Consider the following 18,174-nt stretch of genomic DNA (forward strand, 5'->3'; position numbering starts at 1 on the left):
ATAATCCAGAGGATGATCACTGGATCAACAATCGTATTAGACATTACTTTATTATTTACTGCACATAATACAAGGTCTTGCATGAAAGCTGAAGCTCATTGGTTGCTGCCGTGTTGTTCCATTACAGTTTGACGCATTTCTCTTTCTCTCTCTCTCTCTCTCTCTCTCTCTCTCTTCTTGGCTTGATATTACACCGACAGGCCTCCTGCCAATTGGGGTTTCTCTCCTTATGGCTTGTGCGTAAGACTTGAGCTGCTTCGCCTACTGAAATGTGAGCTCTCTCTCTCTCTCTCTCTCTCGTACAGACATAGGTACAACCTATTGTCTAAATTCTTATGTCTCATGAGAGCCTCTGGTGGACTCTAGGACGCTTGAATCTATTTTGTATGCTTGTTCTTTCTTCTTCACATGCTCATGCTTCTTCTTTTAGAGGCTCTTGTTTGACCTGAGTCTGAGTTGTCATTTGGGTTTCCTTTCTTTTAGCTAATGGATTGAAGATTTCTTGGTTCCCTCTAGTGAAGTGGCTTGTTCTATGTGAATTGACATCTCTCTCTCTCTCTCTCTCTCTCTCTCTGTCTCCTCCCCGGTGGGGTTTGAAGTGGGTTTGCCTGTTTACATGTAAGTTGATGTCAGTGCCTATAATTTTACCCATTCGCTGAAAAGTTTCTTATGATATATAGGATGTAAATTTATATTTACATTTTTAATTAGTCGGTTCTTTGCTCTTAGTCTGGATGCCCCTTTTGATCAAGTAAGGCTCTGCTAGAGTGTCTTGGTTATATCATACTGTAATCGATTTCAAGATGATTTTTTCTTCCTCAGATGGGATTTTATTTGGAAAAATTTTGTATAACTTGCACGAGAGCTTCTGGTTGCAGGTGATTAGGTTGAAACCGAGAGATATACTTGCTTCTCAAAACATAGTCCCAACTTACTTTCGAGGAACTTCAGGATGCAAACTCTTTGTTTCAAAGAACATGGAGGAATTGCCCGTAATCATATTTCTCAGCTGTCTCCGGTTACTCCCATGCCCTGGTGGAGTGCTGTTGGATCACAACCGGCCTCTGGAGAGCCATTTGGCCAACTGAAGTCTTTATCGGCGGATCATCCCAGTGGTGGAGACCAATTAACAGATGCTTCTCGGCAAGCTCAGCGGGGTGTGGAACAAAGTACTGCTCAGTTTACTATCTTATCTGGTAACCTTCTCCTTGTTTCTTATTATGGCATGCATGAGTCTTGGTGGTATTTGTTTTTCAGTATCAAAACATTGTCTGTTGCTATTGATAAGTGGATTTAAGTATGCAACTCTATAGATGACACATAATTGTTTTATAAAATTTTCCATTTTGATTTGTTAGTTTCCTTAATCGACCAAGAAAATTTGACCAGTTTTCCTTTTTCATAATGAATGTCTATTCTGTTCCTCCCTCCAAAATTGAAAGAAAAATAGGGAAATCATGGACTGGAGGTAGTCATCATTTTCTAATGTTTGAGTAGCTATGGTTTCTCTTAGGATTAACCACCAACTAGAATGAGCACCTCACCTTATAAGCAGGCATATGGAACTCAATGTCTGAAGTTTTATGTAACAACAAATCTCCCTGATGCACATGAGGTCCATGTGGTTGGTCCTACAATTCATGGGTTTTAGCTTGATTCTTGAGTCCTTAATTTGGTTACTTCTTGGGTTTCCTATTGTTTTAAATTGTATTTAATAGCTAGCACTTGTGTTGGAAAATATGTATTCAAGCTAGTTATAATAGACATGATAGTTTCTGATTTTTATATTTTTTAGAAGTTGGTGTGGTACTTTGGAGAAGTGCACAATTGCATTGTATTTAAAAAGCAAATAACATACCAATTATTCCTTACTTCTTTGAGGGGATATTACACGACGAGGATGATGGTTTATTCATTTTTTTTAAACGAGGAGACTAGATGATGAATCTATATTTATATATCTCATGATCTGTTTAAACCATTGCATACATGCATTGTTGTCAAGGTGACAGTGTGACACTTTGGCAATAAAGCATTTTTTGATATTGCCTTGTGCCTCAGCAGCTCAGCTTGGTTCTTCTATATGGGAGGTGGAATAATTTTTTTGATGAATGAGGTGGAATAATTTTGTACATAGTATAGCTAAACCACATCATGCTTTAATTGAGGATTTGAGGTAAATAAGTATAAATTATGAAAGGGCATATCAATGTTTTGAAACCCCATTGTGTAGCCCTTCAAAAGAAAAAAAATCATAATCATGTTGTATATTGTAGAGAAAGTTATACCAAATTATATCATAGAGTATCACCAAACATAGAGAAATTTGATTCAAGATTCAACTGGTACTCATAATTTTAGAAGTAATGAGCAAAGAAGGATAAAGTAGTATGGTTCGAGATAATCTGCATAGTAGAATATCAACCAAAACTTTATTTTCTTTCTTTTTTTTTCTGTTTTTGTTCTACCTCCTTATCTCTAATGACCACTGACATTTGAAGGTAACCTGTAAATCGTTACTGCAAAAATACTAAGCATAAGAGAGGACCAACCACATATACAACCTCCTTATCTCTAATGACCAAAACTTTATTTTCTTTCTCTAATGACAGGTTACCTTCTAATGTCAGTGGTTATTTCTGCAAAAATACAATTCATGGGTTCTGTATCATCTAGAACTTCAGATCCATATAAGAGATTATCAATAGATTGTCTGTATATTGGAGATTATTTCTTTAGACTGAAAACAACAATAGTTCATAGATGACCCAAAGGTCAGTGATCATATAACTGTTTGGAAATTTGGGTTTGAAAAATAAATTCGTAATGTTTTAAATTCACATTCCTAAACTCATGCATGAGTTATTTGCCACCTTATCATGGTTTGGTACTCTGATGCTTTATGAAATAATTTATAGTCAAATAAAGACTCTTAACACCTAAAATAACGCTGATTACACTAATCCTACTACTGCTAAACAAACCACTAACTTAATGTAAGGAAACCAGAAATTACTATAAAGTAGTAAATTTGTATAAATTACTGTAAGTAGTAATTTGCTCTTTATACTAATTACTATAAATTTCGATTTTACTAAGCAATAGTTTTAGGGATTGGAACTCAGTCCTACAACCATGTCTATGTTTCTTTTTGTCCTTTCTTTTCTTTTGGCACAACAGAAAACAGAACCTTCATTCAAACAGAATATATACATGATTGCTCCGCAATTAGTTGATCGCATAAAAGGCTTTGCAACCAATCCAGAATTGATCATGAAATTCCATGTTCTGTTTAGCTATCTAGTAGCCATAATGTGGACTATGGAGTTCCTATCCCTGGGAATGTATACATCATTGCAGTCTGTAAAAAGTTTCATGAGATACAACACTTCTTCATATAAGGCCTGTTCATCCCACCTGAGATAGAACCTAAGCATAGCCTGCAAAATTTCAGGCCTAATGCATTTCCCAACCCTACCACAAAACCTAGGTCCAAACCCAAAAAAATGTGGGCCGAACAAGGAATTATCACCCTTTGGGAGAAGGGAGTTTACCTCTCCCCTACTTTTTTTTGAATGGAAAGAATGAGAACACATATTGCACATTTAGAAAAAAAGATAGTGAGAGAGAAGATCACACTCTACCTACTGTACTTTATTTACAATTTAATAATTTCTTTTGCTGAAAGGAGAGAGAAGATCACACTCTTATTCTCATGTAACTAAAATAAACTTCTCATTCTATTGAATCAACTCTAAAATTTCAACTACAATGACTTTTGTTTATGGACTGAACATAAGGGCTCAGATCTCTCTTCATATACTCCAAGTTAGACTAAAAAACACGGTGCAACACAGCTTTTAACTGCTTCAGAATAAGAAAAACTCATAGGTATCCTTAAGGACAGTCAAATAACTAAAACTATTAGCTTAATCTAAGGAGACCAGAAAATACTTAAAATAATATATTGCAATTTTACTATAAATAGTATTAGAGAATTACTACAAAGTAGTAAGTTCAAAAGTTACTATAAATACTAATTTTGGTTTTTACTAAGAATAGTAAATTTCTAGAAGATTGAAATTCAACCTTTCTGTTCTATTCTTTTCTATTCTTCCTTTTTATTATTGTATGCTTTGGCTTTTGTTGTTGAAAGCTGGTGTACTTATTGGCCAGATACCCGCTTGCGTGAGCAGTCTGGTGTTTTTCTCCTGATTAATGAAATGTAATCTGTTATTAAAAAAAATCTAGAACAACACTCCTAGGTTTAAAGAACAAAGAATTGAAATAGAGGTTTTAGAGTCCACCTTTAGCCTCCATACCAAGAACTTGGAACAAAATAAAAGTTCAAGAAAGAAGACATTGAAGGATCCTGAACCATTTTCAAAACATGAACCAACAAAATCAATATCTTTGAACCTTGCACTCTCTGTTTTGTCCTAATCAAGAATAGCAGATTCAAAAGAAACTCATAGATAGATGCATGCAGCCATTGATGAACTGAACAACTTGTACTTTGATCCCTACTGCTTTTGTTTGTGGGAATTACACCCAAATCTTCATTTGGTTCCATATACTGTATTGATGGGGATCCTCCCATTATGAGAGTTTATATATGGGTGCCAAAAGGTGATTGTAAGGTAACCCATAAAATGAATTGTCCAGATTGTTCATGCATCAAAAACAATCTGATCCCAGCCTAACGTGTTTAAACCAGTCAAAATCACATATCAACTCTCTGTCCACATATTAGACTTGTCAACCAGATGGTGTAGATCACTTAGAACTCAATGAGAACCAAAACCATCTAATCTATGTTTTTGTTTTTTTTTGAAGATAAATGAAGAAGAAAATTTATTATAAGATAGAAATAGTGATAAAGAAGAATACAAAGAGGTTATAAGAAATCACCCAACAACTGAAAAAAAAAGCAACAACCTGAGATGCCCAAGAAACTTAAAACTAAAACAAAACCCGAAAAATCAACAAGAAAACCAGGACCCTTAACCCACCCACACTAACACTTCACTACCCATAGACAGCAACCTGACAAAACCTCGCCCAGGAACCCTTTACAAAGCAAGACAGGCTTACCCCACCCTTGTGAAATTTAAATAAAATTTCTCTCTCTTTTTCTTGACAAGCCTTCTATTTGTTCTTAGCCCTCTTGTTGATTCCAATCCCATGTGAATCCCCTTTCAATCTATCAAACACCTTCGAGATTAGCACGGATCTACTGAACTTTTGTTGCCTAAATCTTTTAACTGCATTGGGATGACCTTTACTGTTCTTCCTTTTTCCATTAAGATCATTAATCCTTTCAAGCTCAAATATTGCATTCTTCTGTTGTTTAGGCCTTGTTTCACTCTGGAGCCTGTCATTTTTCTCCCCCTCTGCCTCTATAGAATCTTCAATGGGGCTTAAAACTTCCTTCTCGCTGTTCTTTCAGGATTTCACTTGAATTTTCTCCCACTTAAAAGCTTTCATTGCAAAATCTTCTCCACCTAAGAAAAACAGCCCCAATCTCTTACCTCAATTTCGTTGCTAATAACCTCTTCCAGATCAGCTTTCCTTTTAATTTCATGAGTCTCCTCCACTATAATCTCTTCATTCCCCCTCTCCTAAACATCCTTGAGCGGCTTCGTTCTATATTTCCTCCTTCTATGGAACACCTTTTCTCTATTAACCTCCTTCCTCTTGCTCCCTTCCCTATTCTCATCTTCTTTACCATAACCATGCTCTTCCATCTCCTTCCCCAAACAGATTTCATCGTTGTTTACTCCCTTCCTAGAGTTCCTTTCATCTTCCCCTTTCACTTCTTTCAAACTCTTTGGAACTCCCTCTCTTCCACCTACAGTGAGCAAATTAGAGCCTTCCTTGATCTTTCCAACAAACTGAAGAAACTCTTCGCCTTCCTGAACTACCTACATCTGTCTAACACCAGCAGCATTTCCCCCTCCATTCTCCTCTTTATCCTCTCCCAGAAGATCCTCTGTCGTGCTGTTAATACCAATCACACCTATGACCTCACAATGGCTTCTTATTAAGTGGGGAGATAAAAGACCAAAGTATCATCTAATATTTCCCCATTCTCACTGATCATGTGCTCCCTTAAAATTCCATGAGCTTCTTCCATAACTAGTCTAATATTCCCATTATTCTCGTTTGGCCCACCCTTTTTTCCCAGCCCAACATCTTTGGGCTGCACTGTAACAAGCCCACCCGAGTTTCCATACTTTCCTCACACATGGTCCCTTACCTTATTGCCTTCACAAGTTGTGCCTTTTTTTAAGAGCTTCAACATCAGAGGCTCCTCTATTAAACACTTCCACTCGATTCATTTTAAAATTATTTGAAGCTTTTTCCTTCAAAGGAAGTTCCTTCCTCTCCTCTTCGTCTTCCCAATTAAACTTCCTCGGAACTAGCTTCCCCTTGGCCTCTCCTTCTCTTCCACATGGCTCCCACCCTGCCATGTCATCTGCATCTTCCTCCCTCCATTCTTCCCACAGCGCCACTTCGGCTGCCGAGGCCAGCCACACCCTCTGCCAACATTTGCCGGTGAACACTTCCAAACAATGTGGAATAGACTTAGGTTTGGCGCCTACGATCTTTAGCCTCATTGTCTGTAGATAGGAGACATTCATCACCACCTCCTCAGACTTCTGAGACTTGATGGAACACTTGCTCTTTCCATAGATTAAAGGGAAGTTCAAAGACTTTGATCTGGGTACACCTTGCAATGAGCTCCTTTTCATGATAAGCTAGACTCCAGTTTTCAATCCATGCCATTCCAACTCTGGTATTCACTGTGGTAATTTCATCCCGAAGATCATTGACATCCAGGATTGCTGCCTTATCGTCAAATGGTAATATCAAAGCTTTTTTTTTTTATCTGGAGAACCCCTGATATGTTTGGATGGTTTAGAATGAAACAAATGCCTGAGTCTTTCAAAAATGGACCTTATTAGCAAAAGGTATTCATGCTTGTTCATCTCCAAGGAATTCAGCAAAGTGTGCTTTTTCCCTGAATTACTCCCTGTATAAGCATACTAGATAGTTTTTCTTGTGTGCTCTTAGGGAGTTGAAACCCCATTCAATCATGTGGTTCATTCTAGTTCTATGTACATGGATTCATTTGTGCAAGATCCTATATGAAGATGGGATAATAAATTGCACTTTTTACTGACAAAAATGTTTATATCCATCCAAAAAAATATTATATTTGCATTTTTTTTTTTACTTAGACCATGATTTTTCTGTCATTTGCTGGACATTTTCTAATACTTGCAACTTCAGGAATTTCGTAGTCCCCACAATCTGATATAGATCAGATTGATCAATGGAGATGGAGGTGGAATAAGGATGGAGAATTCTCTGTCAAGTTATTTCCTCTCAGACTAGATGATCTAATAAGTTGTGCTTTCTGGCTAAGAAAATTTGGAACCCAATCTCCCCCTTGAAGCTGAACTTCTTGGTTTGGGCTGCTGTATGGAAAATGCCTTCCCAAGGTAAACCTGATGAGAAGGGGTGTGCAGATCCAGGATTTGATCTGTGGCCTATGTGGCCAGGTGGTTGGGTCTGTTGACCATCATTGCATCCATTGCCTGGTGATCTGTGAATGCAGCGATCTGTGAAGGATTTTCTGTTGGGTTGGAGCCTGCGTGAGCTTCTTTAAGAATGGGAAGTGTGTTTGGAAGTTTGTTCCTGCTGCAGTGATTGGGACTGTGTGGGTAGAGAGAAATAGTACTCTTTAGCAGCAAAAGAAAGAACACTGAAGATCTAAATAGCATTACAGTGGGTAAAGTAGGGTCCTGGGTTTCTGTGTTAATGAGTTCAGGCACCAGAACATGTTTCTCTTCCTGAACTCCAAGAATTTTTAATTTGGTGCTTCGCTTGGGTGGGGGATGCTGGTTTGTTCCTGCCTTGTTTTCCCGGGGGCTTGTTGTACAATGCTATTGGTTAATAAAATCCTTAACTTACCTTTTCTCAGAAAAAAAAAAGAAAGGAATTTAGTATTGACAGATAAAGAAACCATTACTCTGTTAGTCACAAGGAAGTTTTTTTTAAGATATTCTTTTTGGTGCCACTGGTTTTCTCTAGTTTTTTCTTTTAAGCATGTATTATAACAAAAAGATTTTGCTTGGCAGTGGAAAATTTTCCTGCTTAGGTTTTCCTCAATGTAATGATCAATCACAAGAACAGTACATTTGTAATAGGTCTAGGTGAAATTATTGTTTGATTATTTAAGGAAGTCTTCTCTTGATGTATCATGACCAAGGGAAGAAGAAAACAATAGGTGTATTACTGTCAGAAAGTCCACACTACAATTACAAGGAAATCTGCTTCCCATGTAAATATGCTTTTATCAGGAAACCTTTTTCGGTTCATTCCTTGCTTGAATTTAGTGGGAGTTTTGCCTACATAAGTTTAACCATGTGATTCTGAGAAGTTTCTGTTTTGTCATATGTTATTTTTTTTCTCATTTTTATTTCCCCGTTTAGAATTCTCCAATGTGACTAGTTTTAAAGTTTCTCATCCAGGTGATAGCAGGGATTCTGGGAAGGGGCAAAAAACTCAGCAAATTCCATCAGCCATTTCTCGACAATCATTCCCACCTGATTATCAAGCGTGTATTGAATTGGGGCTTGGTCAGCCTATGGTAACCTTCCTTCCTCTGTCATGGCATTTTGCTGAATTGGCCTACTCCAGAAAAATCTTAATTGTGCTTGATTGGTTTTTATGTACTGATATGCTTATGGATTGCTTTTCTTATTGATGCATTTGCTATCTGTAGGTTTGTGCAAATTACCCTTATATGGATCAATATTATAGCATATTTGCAACTTATGGATCTCAACCAACGGTTAGTTTCTTTCTCTAGTTCTTGCCATCGTTCAGGAATTACTTATTTCAAAATGAATGAGAATGTAGCAACTGCTAACAGTAAAACTTTGTCCTGTTTTTATTCTGTATCAACATATTCGAATATGTTGTAAACATATTGGGTCCTAAATCTTCTATGTTGAATCATTGGTTTTGTTAGCATCACTTGCCTAACACATTTTATTTGTATATTATTAACCAGAATATGGTTATATATACATATGCATATGCATACACAAATACATACATACATATGCATGCATGCATATATGCAAATCTAAACTCTGAAAAAATAGAATATTTTAAAAGAAATCCATTAGCTCAATTGGTTAGAAAATCATTTTTTAAAAAGCTTGTATCCTTGTATGTTGAAGTCCTATTTAGGGATTTTTTAGTACTCTAAACATCACATTTACAACCTACAATATAGTAAATTACCTATTCAAAATTAAATTGAATGGCATAACAGGATTCTTGTAGTTGATCCAGTGTTTTAAAAGCGAAAGGTGCAAAAAAAGCGCAAGGGCCATTTTGCACCTGAGGTGCAAGGCACAAGGCATAACAGGATTCCTGTAGTTGATCCAGTGTTTTAAAAGCGAAAGGCACAAAAAAAGCACAAGGGCCATTTTGCACCTCATGTGCAAGGCACAAGGCAAGGCGCATGCTTTTTTGAAGCAAGGTGCAAAAATGCAAAAAAAAAAATCTAAATATTCAAAAAAATGCCAAAATTTTCAAAAAATCCAAAAAAACTCAAAAAATGCAAATTATTAAAATATTAAACAAGTTATTAATTAAAAATATAAACTTAAATTTTAAAATAAATGCTTTAAAAAACCTATTATCTCAAATTAAAATACATAAACATAACATGTACAACATATTTAAAATGTTAAAAATAAAATTAAGCACAACATATAAAACATATTCAAGCATGTAAGTTCTTAATATCTTTAGTTTTTTCCTAATTGCATTACTTCAAATAGCTAATATGATGTTAAGCCTTATGCATTCTTTGATTCTACAAGCGGCCTTTGTACCAAGCCCCTTGAGGCAAGCCCAAACAAGTACATATTAGGGTCTTAAATTCTTAATCCCTATAAAATAAGGTTTTATAACCTCAAGTATCTTTTAAAAATATCTTTTATTAGGATGAATGAATGAGCAACATTGGAAAATATGGGGGTTTTGGAGCTCCGGTCATAGGGAAGACCCTAGTATGGACTTATTTGGGCTTGCCTTGAGGGGCTTGATTGGGGGCCTGGGGGCTCTGCCCCCGGTCCAGCCGCTAAACACACACACACACAAAAAAAAAGAAAAGAGAAAAATACACAGATTTTCAAAAGGCGCATGCTTGGGCTGAAGTGCAAGGGCACACCAGGTGTGCGTCTTTTGAAAATACTCCGCCTGGGACCTAGGCAAGGTGCATACCCTAATATGCACCTTGCCTGTGTGCCTAGGCACGCCTGAGGCAAACCTTTTAAATTACTGAGTTGATCCCTTATAGTTGTGACAAGGCATAGTTGAGTTGGGACCTATTCAAAATCAAATTCAAGGTTAATTTATCAAATATAGCAAGAAGTCGGGTGAGGTGCACTTACATAGTAATGTTCAGGTGAGGGACACCCACAAAATCGGCCTCATCTGTGAGCCTAGGCATGCCTTGTAAAACACTGTGTCCAAGTGAAAGGATTTCTTATTATTGAGTTTGAAAGAATCTTCTTGTCAAAGCCAGTATTCACCTTCTAGAAACTAACTTGCTTGGCCAAAACCAGAAATTTTGAAGAAATATGAGAAACAGAAACATGCTTTTTCCTTTTTTTTCTTTTTCCTTTTTCTTTTCTTTTGGCCCAATCAACTATCTAATCTACATTTGTGTAGATAATGGATTCAATTGCCAATTGTTTTAGTTTATGTGGGCACAACAAAACTTAAACAATTGGCTGAATTAGACCCTAAATGCATGATCAATATTATCTTTTTTCTGGCTCAAGTAGGGAGAATTGGCTAATATAGGTTAGGACTGTCTGGAAGTAAGGGCCAAGATTTTCTATAGAATAATTCCTTATTCTGCTTGCTGGATTATTTGTAGAGAAAGAAATAGGAGAGTTAAGAGTGCTTGGTCTACAGTCTTGTTATCTATTTTGGTCTTGGACTTCTATGTTTTGCCTTGGGAAAACTCTTCATCAGGTTGTATTTGTTTTTTCTATCTATCTATATATATATATATATATATTAGGTATTTAGGTCAATTAGAGGTGATAAGTAGTTAAAACAAGTTTCAGGATCAAGGATTAAGATGACATAACTGGAGATTCTAAAGTTAACATTAAAGAATTAAGAAAGAAGATTCAAGAACTCAAACATAAATAAGAAGGTAACAGCTGGCTTGCTGGTTGTAGTGGAGACCTGGGACCAAATCCTGCATCAGGGTTGGGGGAGGGCTACCTCCCTTGTATAGTCCATTAACCTACCAAAAGAAATATAATCATGAAACATAAAAATCAAGAATTCACTGAATAGTGATCAATGAAGCTCAACTTTGATGGATACAGCCTAGGCAACCCAAGGAAAACAGGCATAGGAGTTTTTAGAGACAGCTATGGTTAAATTTTGGCAACTTACTCAGGTCCCATAGCAGTGGGGAACTCAGCAAGTTCTGAGGTGATGGCAGTACTATAAGGGTTGCTGATACGGAAATCATTGAATCTGAAATATTTTGGTGGAAGGTAACTCAGAAATGTTAGTGAGCTGGCTAAAAAACAAGCTAGGAACATGGCAATTCCTGGAATATTATGAAAGAAATTTATGCATTCGCAAGTTAGAAGCAAGGTGTCCACAGATTAGAAAATAAGCAAGCTGTGTCTATGGCCAAAAAAAAGGGGTTGTCAGACTGCAGTTGTATTAGGGAAATCTAATGGAAAATGCAATGTGAACAAAATGTGGGAGAGGTAGCTGCAGGCCAGCCTCTTTTAGGGTTGTGGAACACATGTACAATCACCTAAGAGGATAAAGTCAAGAAAAGATAATCAAATGATGTGAATCGATTTGTTATAGCACTGTTTTCAGGACCTATTGGTTGTGGGAACTCAATAACAGCTGAGGTGCTACCTGTCTTACAAGGATCGAGGCTGGCAAGGCAATTGAATTTAAAAGATATTGTAGTTGAAGGGGACTCAAAGGTTGTAATTAGCTGGCTTAAGAGCAATAGCAAGGCAGTGTGACAGCATAGAATATTGGTTATAGCACGGTTTTCAGGACCTATTGGTTGTGGGAACTCAATAACAACTGAGGTGCTACCTGTCTTACAAGGATTGGGGCTGGCAAGGGAATTGAATTTAAAAGATATTGTAGTTGAATGGGACTCTAAGGTTGTAATTAGCTGGCTTAAGAACAATAGCAAGGCAATGTGGAAGCATAGAATGGATTGGTTATAGCACTGTTTTCAGGACCTATGGATGTGGGAACTCAATAACAGCTGAGGTTCTACCTGTCTTACAAGGATCGAGGCTGGCAAGACAATTGAGTTTAAAAGATATCGTAGTTGAAAGGGACTCTAAAGTTGCAATTAGCTGGCTTAAGAACAGAAAGGAAATGTGGCGGCATAGACAAGTAATCAAGGAGACAAATTCGCAGGCTAGGGAAGCCATTGTAACTTTTCAATGGGTGCAAAAATCAGCAAATGCTATGGGTGATGCTTTGCACAAACAAGAGGTACATAAGGAACAAATGTTTAGGCTCAGATGTAATACTATAAATATGGGATAGGTGGCTAGTCTAGCCTATATGTTGGGTTCGTAAGCCTTGAATGACTTTGTTCTTTCTAATAAATAGCAATAAAGTTTTGTTACCTATCAAAAATAATAATAATCATATGATAATCAATGAAAATCAAGAGGAACAAAAAGAGTTTGACATCTCCTTCTGAACAATAACTAGAATCAGATTCAAAGACTTTAAATGTAATCACCACCAAGAAATCACATAGATCACACTGTACAGAAAGGTTTCAGCTTTTTTCAGAAGTTGATTTCATTTAATCAGCTCCATCACACCATTCTATCCCCTTCATACTTACTGACAAAATTTACTGTTTGTCTATTTCAAAATGAGTAAAACTTTGCAGGATTGTTATCATAGATTGACGTGTTTGTAAATTTTGTCATGCCTATATGAATTTAAATGAGTTAAGTTGTACCCAGTGTCAAGTTTTTGACATTTTAAAGAAAGGTCACAATTAAAGTTTTTCTTTTCTTTTCTTTTTTTTTTGAGAAAAGTTAACTGCACAAATAAAGTTATCATCCAAGTAACTTACTAAGGGAAGGTGACCATTTGAAAATGACTAAAGTGACTGAACTAAATGACTTATTATTTTGTCTTTAAGTGGATAAAATAATTAAATAATAAAAATATTTGAGACTTCGTAACAATCCAACTTATAGCTTCAATCATTAAGGATCTCACAACCTCCTTAATAACTTATTCACTAGAAGACAAAGACACAAGGCATTCAGTTCAGCCACTTCAGCTGTTATCAAATGGTTCTTAACTAAGAATACTAATCCTCATAATGTAATACTAGTCAAGTAACTAAAACTATGTAATTATGACTAAAGGAGAATCCATGTGGTATAGGCCATCGCACTGGATCCATGGGACTCCAATTTAGATTTCTCTATCTTTTATGTTAAATAAACTATCTTAACTATCAAACAGGTCTATATTTTGCAGATTACTTCATATTATCCATATTTCACCAGTAAATTGCAATTTGATCATAGACTCATAAAATTAGTCCAAATGCAGTTAGAGATCTCATTCAATCTGCTAGTTTGCAACTTCATTGTGCTATGAAATAACAAGGGAAACATTTCAGTTCCTGTCTGTTTTACACCATAGATGAAACATACTTGTGCATCAGGTTGGGATGTGAAAGGTGGAGTATAAATTACATTCTAAAACCAGTTTGTTCATGACAGTGTGCCCATTAATTCTGTACATCTAAGATGCATTTGGTTTTGGTTTTGGATGGCATGGCACTAGCAGATTGGCCTTTGCTTGGAAAAATGAACTTGTAAAATGGTGCCTTGATAAATCATAAATATCAACATTGGCTAGAGATAGTGATATGGGTTCAATTGTAGGGGCCATTGCTTGGTGCAATGGTAAAATCTCATTCTCACAAGCATGAGAACAGGGGTTCGATTCTGAGAGCACTTTCATGTCCAGGACCAACATTGTAGTGTCCCTTTTAATTGTTTGAGTGGCTGAATGAGTTTTTTCTTCCCTTGTTTGGTTTACATTCTTTTTTTATAATATAACTCTGCTTCTTGAGTTTTCTTTTCAACCATACAGCATTTCAACAGATCTCTAGCTTTAATGAAACCTCTATTACTTATTAAAATGCATTAATCAACTAAAATTTAATGTCTAGGCATAACAGCTGATTATGGTTTCTCAATTTCAAAATGGATCAGGGTCGGGTGATGTTGCCACTGAATATGCCAGAAGATGGACCCATCTATGTTAATGCCAAGCAGTACCATGGAATACTAAGGCGTAGGAAGTCTCGTGCAAAGGCAGAGATGGAGAATAAGTTGATCAAAGTTCGGAAGGTACTGTATGCTAACTTTCTTGATTTTCCAGAAATTTGAAGAGAAAAGTTATCCATCTTTTGTGTCAGAATGCCTTTTTCTTAAGAAATGAACAGGAGCAGTTTCTATCCACCCTTGCCTTCATGCATGTGGTGCATGTGCACTTTCCAACCAATTGGGGGTTTTAGCCTACTGACTGGATTTTTCTGGACCATTCTCCAATATATTTGGCCTGAATGTTGAAAATAATGCATTAGCCAGTTGTTTGGTATCATTTGGTGAGTGTGATATGATCTTATTGGCCTAGAGTAGAGATCTTAATTATGAACCATAGAATGGTATCTTAAACTTCCATCCATGTAACATGGATCTGAACCACAATTTTATGCTCCACAGCCATATCTGCATGAATCACGCCATCTCCATGCAATGCGTCGGGCAAGAGGATGTGGTGGCCGCTTCCTGAACACAAAGAGTTCAAAGGGTGGGAATGACACAGGCAAAACAGGCAACAGCCAACCCTTTCAGTCTTCTGGATCCCCAAGTTCTGAAGTTCTGCAATCTGAAAGTGCAAACGCAAACTCATCGAAGGAGGCCTCTGGTGGTGGATCAAGTCTATCAGGATCAGAGGTGACTAGCATGTACTCTAGAGGGGATTTTGTTTGTTTTCAGATTGATCGTCTCCGTCCATCTACTTTCCACTCAGATATCATTGATAGTGGACAGGGAACTGGGATACCCAACAAATGGGTTGCAGCAGCAAATGGCTGTTGCAACCTCCTTAAAGTTTAAATGCAAGGTGACAAATGGGGTTGTACGAGTTGTATCATCAGCTTGTTTGAGCTCTGATAAGAAAACAGTCAGCAAGCTCGAGAGCTGAGCATCATCCCACATAAACAACCCCATCCTTGCTGCAACTGAATGGAGGAGCTCTGTTGCAGTGCTATCTCTGGTTACTGCAACAGGTTTCGGTCAAGGGATGGTCCCCACCACCATTTGGTTGTTATTAGGCAAATCATTCTTGGCTTGTTTGCATTAAGGTCTCCGTCGCTCAAAGCAGTCTCACCATCTCAGGGCTGTCAAAAGTGACAAGGTCCTTGATGTATTGTAAAAAAAAAAAAAAACTGAACCATTTGTTAGTCCCCACTGGATTTGTTATGGTGATTTATGAGTTCAAAGGACATGAAGGTGTGTTTCAGTTGTGTTTATGATCCTCAAAATGATGTTGAAAATGTGTGGTTTTGTGACTTATCTAACTTTAATGGCCTTAGACTTACTGATTTGTGAAATAATGTATGAGAAGACCATTTGTTCTGTTATTTATTTCTCCGTCTGCACTCTGATAATGATTTGCTGTCTGTATTCTTTGACTGCAAATTGGGGAATATTCTAACCCGAAGAAAACAGGGAAACACTCTTCGGAGTTATGCCATTTTACATGTCGCATGTGCAGTTTGATTTGTACCGTACTCAAATCTGTGCAAATGAGGTTCTTATGTTTAAAATTGGCCTGTGATCAATGGAGCCATTGATCATTTTATGGAAATTAACCAAAGGGAAATGGATTCACTAGGTGTCTGGTTTTAGGTCAACCATTCTCACCTACCTAGTGGTCACTTCACAGGACACAGGCCAGCAGGCCCAGCACAATGTGCCAAGCCCAAGCCTCAGGAGGCCTGGCCTGAGCTGGTGGCCAGCCCTGTATTGGACGGGATGGTTGGAGCATTCAGCTGGGATTCAACCCTCTTTTGGGGTTTCTACTTTCTAGAACCCGGTTCTTAGATTATGATTTATGAATAATTAGCCGACCCTTTAATTGACCTAGAAAATCGTCCGAAACTGGCTAATAAAAATAAACACTTATTGGCATTTGCGAAAGAAGTCCAAAATAAGTATTTATTCTGAGTATAGGCGTTGGGGTAAAGAATTTTGGTATTTTTGCTTTTAAAAATACTAAAGTATAAAGCACATAAGTCCAAAATAAGTATTTAATGGATTTTTACTTTTGTACTTCAAAAATACCAAAGTACAAACTTTCGGTGACGATTTTTACTTTTGTACTTTCTAAAGCAGAGTTATCATTTTATGTTTGGCAAAAGCACTTCTGTTTGTGCTTTCAGTGACGGTTTTTGATGGTTTAGCGGTCTGAGACCGGAGCGGCAGTCTGATTCCAACAACGGTGAGTAGAAGAGATAGGGTGGAGAATTTATTGGAGGGTGGTCACACGTGACTACCTGCTCACACGAAAACGGAAGCACTATTTTGCCAAAAGCACAGTATGAAAAGCCGATTTCGTGCTTTTAGGGGTTTTTGTACTTTTAAAAGTATGAAAGTAAAAGCATAAAGTATATAATACAAATGTTAAATTGTATTTTTGTACTTTCAAAAAATACGAAAGTACTTTATAAAAGTAAAGCATAAAGTATACAATATACAATACAAACGTTATATTGTATTGTTGTACTTCGAAAAAATATGAAAGTACTTTATAAAAATCGGCTTAAAGTTCGGGCTTATTTTCAAGTGCTTATTTCTTTTCTGGCCTCTCTTGGCCTGCCACGCCATTTTGAAAATACCTATACTGTCTCTATTTGAAATTAGAACCTTTTCACTTTCACTCATGAGCACTTTGAGAACTTGTTAGAATAAGTTCTAATTTTTTCAAATAAACACTCCCATTTTTAGGACACAATTGGTTAACTTTGCAAAAATAACAAATGGCACAATTGGTCCGATCTCACGGTCAGACCATTTGGTCCGTTATCCAATTCATTTTCAAACTTTGCAAATAACCCGGGTCTGACCACTGCAAAGAACGGATGTTCATTTTCCTTTCTCTGTTGTTGAAGACCATAGGAGTCCTTTTGTATCATTAGATGTTATTGATGTATTGGGTGGATCTAGTTCCCTAACCACTATCAGTGATATCTATGGTTATGTTTGGTTTGAAGAAAAGGAAAATGCATGGAAATGAAGGAAAGGTAAGGAAACCTTTACAAACTACCTTTACAAACCTTGTATAGATTTTCCTGTCTTTCTCTTTCTTTCTCTACCTTTTCCTTCAAACCAAATATAGCCCAAGTGGAAAGTAGATGGGCACAGGGAGACGATCAATCTGAAAATGAACAAAATCTCCTCTAGAGTGCATGCTAGTCACCTTTGATCCCGATAGACTTGATCCACCACCAGAGGCCTCCTTCGATGAGTTTGCATTTGGGCTTTCAGATTGTAGAACCTCAGAACTTGGGGATCGATCCAGAAGGCTGAGAGGGTTGGTTACTGTTGCTTGTTTTGTCTGTGTCATTCCCACTTTAGGAAGTGGCCACCACATCCTCTTGTTTGCCTGAGATGGAGTGATTCATGTTGATATATGGCTGTGGATAGCACAAGTTGTGGTTTAGATCCATGTTATGTTACATGGGTAGAAATTCGAGATACCATTCTATGGTTCATAATAAAGATCTCTAGGCCAATAAGATCATATCACACTCACCAAATGATACCAAACAACTGGTTAATGCATTCTTTTCAACATTCAGGCCAAATATATTGGATTAGCTGAACGCTTTAGTCACTCAGTGGGCTGTGGAACCAATGATGAGGTTTCACGACAGTATTAAATTCACGGACTCTATTGTAAAAGATGCGAGCCCCATGTATTTAATAATGACCTTATAATCACACCGAAAAGAACTGCTAA

General features: G+C 37.1%; 1 protein-coding gene across 7 annotated transcripts; it reads left to right on the forward strand.

The window, feature by feature from the left end:
• Nucleotides 1-100: 100 nt before the first annotated feature.
• LOC104601425 (nuclear transcription factor Y subunit A-10-like) lies at nt 101-15,793 on the forward strand. 7 transcript variants are annotated; one of them, XM_088897328.1, is made up of 7 exons: nt 133-271; nt 484-618; nt 879-1,196; nt 8,541-8,659; nt 8,795-8,863; nt 14,358-14,495; nt 14,871-15,793. In XM_088897328.1, exons 3-7 carry the CDS (start codon nt 953-955, stop codon nt 15,264-15,266), a joined length of 966 nt encoding a protein of 321 aa, XP_088753454.1. In that variant the 5' UTR covers nt 133-271; nt 484-618; nt 879-952; the 3' UTR covers nt 15,267-15,793. The 7 variants fall into 7 exon arrangements, with proteins under 7 accessions (XP_088753456.1, XP_088753454.1, XP_010263042.1 ...); XM_088897330.1 differs by lacking the exon at nt 484-618 and having other exon boundaries at nt 101-271; XM_010264740.3 differs by lacking the exon at nt 484-618 and having other exon boundaries at nt 8,529-8,659.
• The last annotated feature ends 2,381 nt before the right edge of the window (nt 15,794-18,174 follow it).

This window comes from Nelumbo nucifera, chromosome 2, assembly GCF_055504915.1.
Source record: "Nelumbo nucifera cultivar China Antique chromosome 2, China Antique-T2T, whole genome shotgun sequence".
Classification (NCBI taxonomy): Eukaryota; Viridiplantae; Streptophyta; class Magnoliopsida; order Proteales; family Nelumbonaceae; genus Nelumbo; species Nelumbo nucifera.

Coding starts and splice junctions, on each gene's coding strand:
- LOC104601425 (XM_010264740.3), top strand. CDS start 953: ATGCAAACTCTTTGTTTCAAAGAACATGGAGGAATTGCCCGTAATCAT. Junction 1,197..8,528: donor TCAGTTTACTATCTTATCTG/GTAACCTTCTCC, acceptor CTAGTTTTAAAG/TTTCTCATCCAGGTGATAGC. Junction 8,660..8,794: donor TGGGGCTTGGTCAGCCTATG/GTAACCTTCCTT, acceptor TGCTATCTGTAG/GTTTGTGCAAATTACCCTTA.